The 12,008-nt window shown below is 43.6% G+C and overlaps 1 protein-coding gene across 12 annotated transcripts in view; it reads right to left on the bottom strand.

Annotated features, from left to right (window-relative positions):
- Window positions 1-12,008, bottom strand: part of AGAP1 (ArfGAP with GTPase domain, ankyrin repeat and PH domain 1) — a 284,552-nt gene that overhangs the window by 163,763 nt on the left and 108,781 nt on the right. For all 12 annotated transcript variants that reach the window (XM_050340528.1, XM_050340529.1, XM_050340532.1 and 9 more), the window contains one exon: window positions 10,742-10,876. In XM_050340528.1, the coding sequence (XP_050196485.1) occupies window positions 10,742-10,876 (135 nt within the window). The remainder of the gene's footprint in view (window positions 1-10,741; window positions 10,877-12,008) is intronic.

Genomic DNA, 12,008 nt, shown 5'->3' with positions numbered 1-12,008 from the left:
GCATGCTATCACAGTGCTGCTTTTATAAAGAATATCTCTGCTTTCTAAAGATTTCCAGGGAGCACAGAGACAAGGACACAAAATGGCAGAGAGCTGCTGATTGTATCAGTGCACCTCAGGTTTATCCATCCTTCTAGAAAGAAATAAACTTATGCACCTTTACTGAATCCAATTCAACTTAACTCGCGCCTCATTCACACAGTTCTTTTAACTCTCCTGGAAGAAAAAGTCCACCAAAAACGCAGAATAATCAATGATTAAAAAAAAAAAAAGGAAAAAAAAGTACCAAAATTACTTAAAATTGTTGCCTAATAACTCAAAGTCTCAGAACCCAGAAGTGCAACTGCACCTCGAGATGGCCCAAGCAGAGCCAGTCCCAAAAATAAGAACCTCATGACCAGCGTGGCAGAATGAAACCAGCACCCTGAAAATAGCAATTGTGCAGACAAATGCTGCAGAAGCCCTGACACACCAGCCAAACTTGCCTTATTCACAAACAAGCTGGTTTTAGGGGCAGGATTTGACACATCCCTTTCAGAGAGGATGGAAAGCACAGTGTAGAGTCAACGGTCCCCACACTGCTCCAAATCCATTTTCAGGCAGTTGGATCTGTTTGAAATAATCCATGGATTAATTTAACTCTCCTGTTGAAAACTTGGTTCTCTTCTCTGTGTTTTTAACACCAAACTTCACACAGGCAGAGTTGCTGTAATGCTTGTATTTAATCAGATCCTAAACTGTTACTTTCATCCCATTTTCCAACCATCACACTTTCCCTGTCAGTGTGTGGCTCAGGCATGATAATATTGCTCCAAACTGCAGATTTACATGTAGATTTACGTGTGGAGGGACTATTCATGCTGTCATTAGAAAATTTCTGGGCACATCAGAGGACCAGAGAAACCCCTGACAGCTCTGTCCATTTTAACCTGGCTCCTGCAACACCTCAAAAAACATTTTATTCACCACAGAATTTGAACAAATATCACTTTCCTGACTTGAAATATGGATATTATTCCCCAAGATATAAATATTCACCACCCAAAAAAAAAAAAAAAAAAAAAAAAAAAAAAAAAAACCAAAACAACAAAAACCACAAAGAAAAACCAGGTTTACCAGAGCAACATCCAAAAGGTGCACAAGTACCTCAGTGCTGTTCACCATCCAAATCAAGACACAGAACGTTCTTGTAGTTTAAAGAAAAACAAGCCATCAAAGGATCTAAATGAGATGAAATCAATCACCTGAATTTATGGGCTTGTTGTCCACTAAGCCATCAAAACCCACCTCTCAGACACACAAGTACCTGTTAGAAAAAGTTTTTCTGCTACCAAGAACTCTGTTTCACTTGCAGGTGGAATAAAAGCCCGCTCCAAAACCACCCTCCACAATCCAAGAGCAGACAGGGAGCCATCTCCTCCGTCACTAAAGGCCAAATCCTTCGGTTTTGGGGGTTTCTGCACATCCAGCTGCCACAAAAGCAGTTCCCTGCCGGAGCAGGAGCATCACACAGCATTTCCCATAAATCTCCCCAAAACACATAAGCCCCCCCCCCCCTTTGCACTTTTAATCATTTGCTAACAGTTACAATAAGATTGTATTAAAAATTTAAACGGCCCTACTTAATGCAATTTACCTTCAAAGGTCCATTTCCAGGGAATGGAGTCAAATGATATAAACGTCGAACACTCGATCAGATTTATTGCGCCCGAGAATATTTCTCTTGATACGGACCTGACGAGTGGAGGGCTAATGGCTTCAGTTTTATTACTTTTTAAGCGCTTAATGGGAAAATTTAGACATTTTCACAAGGCTGAGCCTCAGCCAGAGTGGTGCATTTACAGAGGGGCAGCAGAGGAGGAAGCTGAGCGCTCTCTCCGGAGGGATGACCGGTTAGGGGGAGATTGATGGCAGGGATCGATCCAGATCATCTGTCACACAACAGTTAGGCCTGAGTGCCTCTCTGCTCAACAGGGACAGGGGAAACCCGCACAGAGTGCTGACTGCAGCCAAGCTTCCACCCGGAATCGGGGCCAGAATCCCAGGGAAAGACAAACACAAGTCACACCGAGATTGTAAAGCAAGGGGCCAAGGGACACTGCCATTGGGGCAACTCAGTCAGTGCCTGCAGGTGATTAGGGGATACACACCAGTCACCCAAAAAACCCTAACAGCCTTCCTCCCAACCACATTCTCCATAAACACAGAAACTACTTCCAAAATACTACAAAGCAATAGTTTCGCTTACCCAAAAAAGACTTTATTTTTTTCCTTCCTTCTTTTTTTTTTTAACTGAAAGACAGCTGGGAGTCCTCAGATTTCAATTAATGCCTAGGTACTTAGCCAATCAATCATCAAAGTGCCGTAAATTTCCTATATTTCTCATTAGTTACACTATTGCACAGCTTAAATCTAAACATACCTTTCCTGGAGCCTGTAAATTACGCAGCCTAAGACACAAGCGAGAGCATCAGCCATCAGGAGGGGCATAAATGATGGGAGCCAGCCCATTGTACATGCGCTAAACTCAGCTGATTTACTCCCCACACGAGCCTTTTTCCACACCAAAGTGGCACCGACAGCAGTGCCACCAGTGCACTCCATCTCGTGGAGTCTGCATATCTGACTCGAAACCAGTAATGACCTGTCTTTATTAACATTAACAAGTTTTATGCCCCAAATCCAATTTTCTATGGAAAAGAATATTTCTTCAGCATCTGCCAATAACGTCCCTTCATTAAGTGCAAAGAGAGCTTGAAGAAAAACAAACCTTTGCCTGTGTTTAAAATTGGTGTTTTTTCACTCTGAAAGCCACTTTCACCCTTTTCAGAAGATGAAACAGTGCAGAAGGTACCTGACACAGCAGAATCTTGGGTGCTTGATGCTGAAATAACCCCCCCCAATATTTATCAACAAAACCATTCACATTCCAGTCTTAGCTTTATAATAATTCTTTATCCCGAATTAAAGTTCCCACAGGTGATAAACCAGCACTGCACGGAGGTTCCTGAGGGAATGCACTTGACACAGATGACTGAAATGTGCTCTAAAAAAAACTCCTGCTTTCTGTTTCTATCTGTGTTAAGATTGCATCAAAAATCTAATTCCAAGTTTTGGAAGTTACAGGAAACTTTCAGTCAAGGGCTATAAATCAGCAGGGGGAAAAAAAAAAAATCAAGATAAAAACTCCAAACAACAGCAAACAACTTGGTTACCTCACATCAGTGACCAGTTACCAGCAGATAAGGTGAAGTCACAGCACTGACTGTCAGGGGACATCTCCCAACTAACTTTCCAGCCTAATTCCCAAACAAAGTGCAGCCAATGCACTGCTAAAACAAGTCCAGGTGGATCACAGGGAGGTTGGTACCTCTGGAAACACAATGCTAATCAAACAGCCAGAATAAAGAAAGGCTATCCAAAAAGTGGCTCAACACTCTGCAGACTCATCTCTTGAGTTGTACAACACATGTCATGCTGGATTCTTCCTTTGCCACAAAATACTGAGCCTGGCCTTGCTGCTTTGGGCACCACCACAACTCCAGCAAGCAAGAGAGAAGAGATCTTGGAACAACCACCTGCTTTGAAGGCTGAGCTGTCCCAAAACACCAGGCAGCATTAAAACAACCATATATTAAAGAAAACCAGGACAACAAGCTTCCATATGTTCAAGGGATATTTTTCATCCCTAGTAAAAGACTTTGGATGCCCAATGCCCACAGCTACATCCAGATACAGTTTATATCCCTTAATCAGCACCTCGAAATACCCTGAACTGGTGGGGCTGCCCAGCCTTTAATGACTGGCAGCAAGTGAAGCTGCTCATCGAGCAACTCACTGTTTAAGACTGGCCAACAACAAGACCAATAAAATATGGCAAATCCATTGCCACACCCACCCTCTCCAAAAACTGGAATTAGTAGTTAACAGGAAAAAAAAAATCACTTTGCATTGACTTTTGATGGAAATCATGTGATGGGATTGATGAAATGCTTTCTTCCAAGAGGGAAAAAGCAAAAGTTCCAGCTTTAACGAGCATGAGTTGCCTTCTTCAACACCAGGAGATGACCACATCAGATCCAACCTCAGCTTCAAACTTCAATTATATAGGATTCAAGAATCTCTACTTGACAGAGAATGAGGGGAAAAAAACCCCATGTATTACAAAGGGTGGCAGTGCTGGAAGTTCTCTGGTGCAGGAATTCCAAAGACAGGAGCCAACACTTACTCCTGGCCTTACTCCACACACCAGCCATCCATGCATTCAGGAGGCTTTGATTTGATCCACAAACGCTAATCCCAGCGAGGCAAACAGCTCAGTGCCATTTGCATACGGATTAGCTCAAAGGGGAACGATTTGCAATGCATTTGGAAACTGCTTTTAAAGGGCCAGCTATGCTAATCATCAACTTTGATGCTGGAAATGCGTTTGTTACACAACAGAGAAGGTTACAAAGGGATTATGTTTATTACACCAGTTTTAAATGTTTGATGGCTCAGACAAAAGCGTTTCTTTATTATAAGGGGGGGAAAAAAAAGCACAATCTTCTCTTCTGTAAATGTTCCTAAACACGCCCAGAACAGATTAAAGTTAAAAAAAGGGCATTTTTCCCCTGTCTGTGTCCTGTCTTCAGACAAAACACCTCACCTGTTGGCCCTTAATCTTTCATTCACCAATATTAAACCAGCAAAGCCATTTTCTGCTAACAGATTTAAAGTGAAAAGGTTGTTGCTGTAATAAAGCCAAGGTAAACTGGTACTTTGACTGCTAAAGCCCTTTCTGGCCCTCACCTAACTTTGTGGCCAGCTCTGTCACAGCTGGTATCATCAGCCCTGCTTTTGCAGCTGCCAAGGCATCCTCCAGCTAAGAGCTACCCCCACCAAGCACTATCTTATTTTATTTATTTTTAAATCCTCCCACTCAGCCACGTCCCCCAGGCCCCAGCCCTGCTGGTCCACACCAGCACACAGAACTAAAATTTCATCTGCTGGGCTGACAACTTAGTGATCAACAGGCATTTGACACATGAGGAAGGACAAATGAATATGGTGGGACAATAACTAGATTCACATTTTAATCAACGTTCTTCTTTCCTTTCAGTGAAGAACCTGTATGTTTGAATTTGGTCTTGCAATTACTGTACTCTTCAAAAAAATGTAACAGCTGCCACCAACTCTGCCCCAGGTTGCAATAATGTGCCTTACTGCATACACTTTAATATCAAGACTTAAAGGAAGTGTCATAAAATTACCCCTATAAAATTTAAAAGCAACATGAAAAGTTCTGCAGAGATGACTGTTTCCTGCAAGTCACCTACCCAGTGACACACTCACCACAGCTCAAATCTAAACCTCCCTGGAGCTTTTATTAGCATTACATCATTTAACTCCTCTGTGCTAATTACAGCCCATCTTAAATGCCATACATTGGACTACAGCTCCAATAGGATGAGATCCTACATTAATTCCAAAAGAATGAGAAAAACTGATGCAGTCAAGTCATTGAAAGATCTCTTTTCTTTCTTCCACATGCTTCTGAATCTGGGTGCAGGGTTGGAGAAACCTGATGGAGCAGCACAGGTCTAAAAAGTCCCCAAAGCCTACAAAGTAGCTACAATTTCCACCAAAACTGGCAAAAAGGTGAAGTCCATGTGAGTCCCACCAAACAGCATGGCTTTCACACCAAACAGCTGCCAGGCACAGGGAAGACACACTGAGACCTTGTAAGTCCTCAGGGACAACAGAAAAACATCTTAAGCACTAAATGTATGCAGTGTGAAATTCAGCTAGTCAATCAGAAAACATAAACCCAAGGATTTGGACTCATTTTGAATGAAGGCTTCCTCACGCTCCTGCTTCTCCAGGCAGTGCTCAATTTGTAGAGCCCATTTCACGCCTTTCTGGCATTACATAAAATTTCAGATATTGAATAATTTCGCCTACTAACTAAACACAAAACCTTCCTGCGACGATGGATGGCACCAGAGCTGGTGAACGTGTCATTTAGGGGCATGGAGAGGTGAGCTGGAAACCAGTGCGTGTGGGGAGATGAGTCTGTGCAAACAAGAGATTTGCTGAAAAACCCTCTGGAGGGAAACCCCTGTTTCCAAACTAAACCACCTCCTTTATTAATGGCACAAAAAGCAGCAAAAAGTGTAAAAGGGCAAAGTTCCACGCTGAGGTGAGTGAGCTCAGGACAAAGCCCCTCTCCCGGGAGCAGACTGCACGAATCAAGGCGTGTCAGGTGGGTGTGTTCCTACATTCCTGCCGTGGATTTTCCCAGGATGTATTCTATTCCACGGGGGAAGTGCTGGAATGCTCTGGGGTTTGGTTACGCAGGGGCTCCGGCGCTCCCTGGCGGCCTCTCCCGGGAAAAACGCGGCAAGGATCGGGAATTCCGAAGTGAATTAATTCCAAAGTTAATTTTTGACGCTCCCTTTTAGGCGCCGACGGGGCCTCGAATCGAACGGGGCGGGGGGGGGCTGAAAACCGAGGCTTAAAACACCAGACGTGGCACCAGGGGGAAAATTACATCCCTCCTGTCTCCCTCTTATTAAAAAAAAACCAAACCAAAACCAAACCAAACAAGAAACAAACACAGAACGGGAAAACACAACTGCTTGGAGCCCACCAGCATCCCCACTATCGTTTTCCCGGTGGTTTCGTGGCACGCAGGTTGCCAGAGTGTCATCAGGCTGCTCCAGCACATCCCTCCAGATGCTGCAGCACCCCAGGAGCTCCAGAAACAAAATATCCAAGGAATTCCCAGAGCCAAAGGAGCTTCTCCCCAGCTCTGCCCCTCGCTGGGGTCCCCCCACCACAGCCAAGTGGAGGATCCCTCGAGGCCACATCCAGCACCCCAGTGGATGTCACCTCTCCCCAAAACAGCTGTCAAGGATGGGACTGAGAGTTTATTTACTTCCCATTAGGCTGATTAGCGTTTCCTAATGAAAACACATCTATAAAAGCCGCCTTGGTAAGGCTGATGGCAGGTGACAGCCCTTGCCTGAGCTCCGGCTGTACCGGGATTTGTTTGTCATCTCCCATCCCCTAACGGAGAACCTCAAGGTTCCCCTTTTAGACACCTTTTGTTCAACACCACATCAGAAATGTTATTTGGATTTGGAAATAGAACATTGCTGGTTAAGTCTTCACACAGAGCAGACACACTCCTTAAAAAAATTAATTTGCAAGTAAAGCATCCAAAAATAGTGAGAGTAGCACAGCATTGTGAGACAGCTGCCATCACACACCTGCAACTCCTGCCTCAATAGTCACTATTTTATTGCTGTTTTGGGCAGTTTTATTTCTAAATCTGTGTGTTACACCCAGCCATACAAAGTAAAACCCCCTTGGTTGGAGGACTCAGCTCTGGATCAAAGTTAAGACCCAAACCCTTTTGTTTCACCCACCACAGTGCCAAGCCATGCTGATGGTAAAAATTTTATCCTCTAAATATTTGAAGGTCTGCTTCTCTGTGACGTCAGAGAACCACAGAGCACACAGTTAAATGGGTCAGAGAAAATCTGAACGTAAAGCAGGGAGGGATGAGTAATTATGGATACATGATGAACAGAAATAAAAGCAATTCTCATGCATTAATGGTACATCAAGCTAATTCAAGAAGGCTAAAATCATTAAAAAGGCATCCTGGGGCAGTACACAGTCATTACAATACTGTGCTGACAAGAAATATTAAAATAATCATTTCCAACGTCATTGATAAAATCTGTTCTGATAAGCAGGGGGAAAGAATAAATAAAATCACTAATTCTTAATTAGGAAGTCTGAAGAAAAATGGATCTTATTGGCACTTATCTTCTTTTTTTAAACACATTTTCCCTGTTCAACAACTCCAAACACCACAAACTAAATAAGAATTTATTCTCTTCCATTGCTGGGCATGTTGCTAAGATAATCCCCTGGAACCTGGAATTTTTTCTTTTCATTTCAGCCTGAAATTCAGGGCCTGCTCGTGCAGCTGCAAATTCCAACAGTACCTGACATGAGACCCAAGTGGGACAAGGCTGAAGGCTGAGAAACACCCTCTACAATGGTCACAATCCTGTTTCCCTTCAGCAGCATTCACTGGACTCTACGATCTTGGAGGTCTTTTCCAATCCAAGTGATTCCAGGATTCTGTCCCTGTTACAATCAATACTGAGCTTATCAGCTGTAATGGAGCGCTGGGAACGATTTATTTGGATTTAACTCAAGAATCAAGTAGCATTTTCAGAATAACAATAATCCTTCAAGTTAAGTTATTTGACCACTCAGCTGTGGGGAAAATAGGAAATGAGTTATAAAGACAAGAACCATTAACAGACGACCACGAATAGTTCAGTGGCTGCTTGCAGGGGAAAAATTAGTATTTTAATGAAGGATAAAAGGCCCTTCAAAGCCATTTCCAGTTCCAAAAGCTGAGGGACCTTGGTCAATGTACTGAAATACCCTCACAGACCTACCAAAGGAACACCCAGAGGATGTAACCACCAAGCATCATCTTAACAGGTGTAGCATCTCCATGTCTTGCAAACAGCTATTAACTTGCCGACATCTCTTTTTCCTGAGTTACACAGTAAAAAAAAAAAAAAACCCCACCTGTCTTATCCATTCAGCTATTAATAAAATGCAGTAATTGTCTGTACCCCTCCCAAGCTTGATGAAAAACTCAGGTAATTTAGGAAGGCTCTGGCCCTGACTTAGGGTTTCCTCAAAATAATAAGAATTGCTTAAGAACACACTGTGTGAAGACCCCTACTTGGCCCACCCCTCCTCCCCATTGTCCCTTCTTTTCCGGGCTCATTGGTAACATTTACATCAAGAAGGGTTTTTTTTTTTTTTCAGGTCACATCACAGAATCACATAGAGTGGTTTGGGTTGGAAGGACCTTCAAGTTCATCCCATTCCACCCCTGCCGTGGGCAGGGACACCTTCCACCAGCCCAGGCTGCTCAGCTCTCAAGTTCCACAAACCAAATGTCATTTAATCAAGTGCTCCCTGTCAGCAGCTTGCACTGCTCATTCACACCCCCTCGTTTAACGGGGTTAAGGAGTTGCTTTGTTTGCTGCTTGAAATAAACAGCAAAAAATTCTCAGGGATTGGATGCGGTCCCAGACACGTCTGGCAAGTGCAACCCATTTACACAGAAGCATTTCTAATCCTATTAGTTGGCCAATATTAGAGGGGTTGGTTGCCTGCCATGTAGGTAAAACAAAACCCTGATATTTCTTAAAACACATGAGCTCTGTCAATTCTTTCTACTTACTACTAAATTTAGCAGAGAGAGACAACTAAGCCTCCTGGAAGCTTACAAGTTTATCCCACTTAGCTTTATGCCAAGAGAGTTCTCTCAAAAAGTCCCAAAAAAGAGGAGCAGACTGCAGAAAGAGCCACAAACACCACGACTTGGAATATGTAATTAAAAATCTAACTATAGCCAGCACTCCAAAATAAATGTGCTAACAACAAAAATCCCTAATGGGCTCTTGGAAACTCCTAATCAATACAGAAAAATCCAGGCAGCGAAAACAGTAATTTTTGCAACGAGTTCAAGAGAAAACAGGGAGCAAAGCACAAAGATGCAGCTTCAAATCTGCTTGAAATCTGATCAAAAGGACAAGTAAAAACATCTTATTTGGAATTAAACTACTGCAGTGCACATCAGAATTTTCCCTGTAAAGTCAGGATGTTTTGCCTTTTTTTTTCATGCAAAAATTACACTGATTTGCTATTTCCCCCCATGCAAACATTAGAAAGTTTCATTCCATGTAAAAATATGAAATTTTTGCCTTTTTAATCTGAGAGGCCTCTGTGCACACCTCTGACAGATGCTGAGGTGAAACTGCCCCACACAACCACAGACAGAGCAGGAATCTGCAATCACAAACCATGGAACTAAGGAGCTCCGATAAACATTTACACTTAATTAAGGAGGTTTTCAGGCACAGACAAACTGCTGTGATGAGGGGCTGACACAGACAAGCACAGTGAGGGGGAAAGCCAGCAAAGCCTCCTGGTGGAAATTCCACTAGAGGGGGCACAGAGCCCATCTCATGCACAGAGCTCCAACTCGAGGATCATGGAATAACACACTCCCCCCGAGCTGAGAGGGGCCCACGAGGATCACCAAAGCCCATGCACAGGGCTCTCATGGAATCACAGCACAGTTTGGGTTGAAAGGGACTTTGAAAGTCAATCTCATTCCACTGCCTTCCACCAGCCCAGCTTGTTCCAAGCCCTGTCCAGCCTGGCCTTGGACACTTCCAGGGATGCAGCAAGCTGTGCCAGGGCCTCCCCATCCTCCCAGGGAAGGATTTCTTCCCAATTTCCAGTCTGACTTCTTGTCAGCTCAAAGCTAACTATCTACCTCTCAACTTCTAACACTCCACGAATACCACGGTACTCACACGTGCAATTTAATTTTCAACTACTCTGCACAAAGAGCTTCTCCACGAGCGCTAAATCAAACCCAAGAAAACTTTGCTAAGATAAAGCAAGTGCCAAAGGACACTGAAAATTAAACAGAAGTTAAAAATAGATGCTAAAGGCTAAAGGTGCTGGTAGGGAAAACATCAGTGTCCGTGTGTCCATAAGGAGCCAGATAACGTAACCAGAGTCCCTAAAAATAAGCATTTAAATATTAACGAATGTTTGGCAAACAGGGTAACTCCTGAGCCCTCAGACACAGGGGGTTATTTAAGAACTGAGTGCTATACTGGGTGAAAAAGGTCTCGTGTACCGTCATGGAAGACTCTCTCCACGTTGAGCCCGTAGGTGGCACAGGTCTCGTAGTAGGTGCATCTCTTGAGGTCATTCGACAGCTTCCTCGCTCTGGCATCGTCGATGACCCGGGGGTTGGTGGAGCTTATGGCATCTGCAGCAACGGCAGGGAAAGATATGGGTTAAATATCACCTGAAAACGTCATCCTGTCACTCAGAGGCACAGAATCGTTAAGGTGGGAAAACACCTTTAAAGTTCACCGAGTCCAACCATCAGCACAGCCCCTCCAATGCTTTACAACCCTTTCCACAAAGAAATGTCCCCTCATGTCCAATCTGAACCGCCCCTGGCACAGCTCGAGGCTGTTTCCTCTTGTAACGACCAGCACCCCAAACAACGAATTTAAAGCACAAACCATGAGAATTTCAGGATTTTTACAGACAACAGGGGTGCACATCACTGATTTTACACCTCCTGACTAAAATCACCAGCATGCTGATTCTAAAAACCAGGGGGGAAAACCTCCAGTGCTTTTTTTGTTTACCTTGAATACATATATTTAGGTCAGCAGTTGCAAAAAAATACACAGTCGAGGGAAATAACTTGAGATCTGATGCAAAACATACTTAGCAAAACAAGTGGGTGATTACTACAAGCATGTCAAATCATCTTCAGGCCTCCTGTGAATATCAGTTCCTAACAAGTAACTAGAAGGTGAAGCACAAAACACGATGTGCTTTTAAGAAATGGAACATTTTCAGGAGAGGCAATCAAAAATGTGCTGATGTATTACAATTAAAGTAAAAACAGATATATCTATTGAATTTGTCCCATCCCTGGTAGTGTCCAAGGCCAGAATGGAACAACCTGGGCTGGTGGAAGGTGCCCAAGCAGGAATTCAGTGCTTATTGCAACGCTGTGTTTGCAGTTCGGCCCTGGGCATGGCAGGACTGCACCTCAGCTGGCGTCATCACTGCCTTCTCATCAGATCCAATTCCCACAAATAAGGCATTATTTGGAAAAGTAACACTCTCTTGTTTTCAGCAGAGGGCGCTGACAACATTTAACCAGAAAGGAACTGATAAGGAACACTTAGGGCTTGGAAAAGTTTGCCTTTGCTGTTCTGGTCAGGTTGCGGCACTGAATTGGCCTCAGAGGTCAGGGGAAAATATCTGGAATCATCAGGCAAGTGCCAGCATTTGGCAGAGATTTCATCTCATGTCTCCTTTCGAGAATACCAGTCAAAACCAAGAAGTCCAGGCTGGACGGGGCTTGGAGCAACCTG

This window comes from Myiozetetes cayanensis, unplaced genomic scaffold (genome assembly GCF_022539395.1).
Source record: "Myiozetetes cayanensis isolate MyiCay16 unplaced genomic scaffold, myiCay2020 scf9, whole genome shotgun sequence".
NCBI lineage: Eukaryota > Metazoa > Chordata > Aves > Passeriformes > Tyrannidae > Myiozetetes > Myiozetetes cayanensis.
This window is presented reverse-complemented; position numbering and strand designations above follow the sequence as displayed.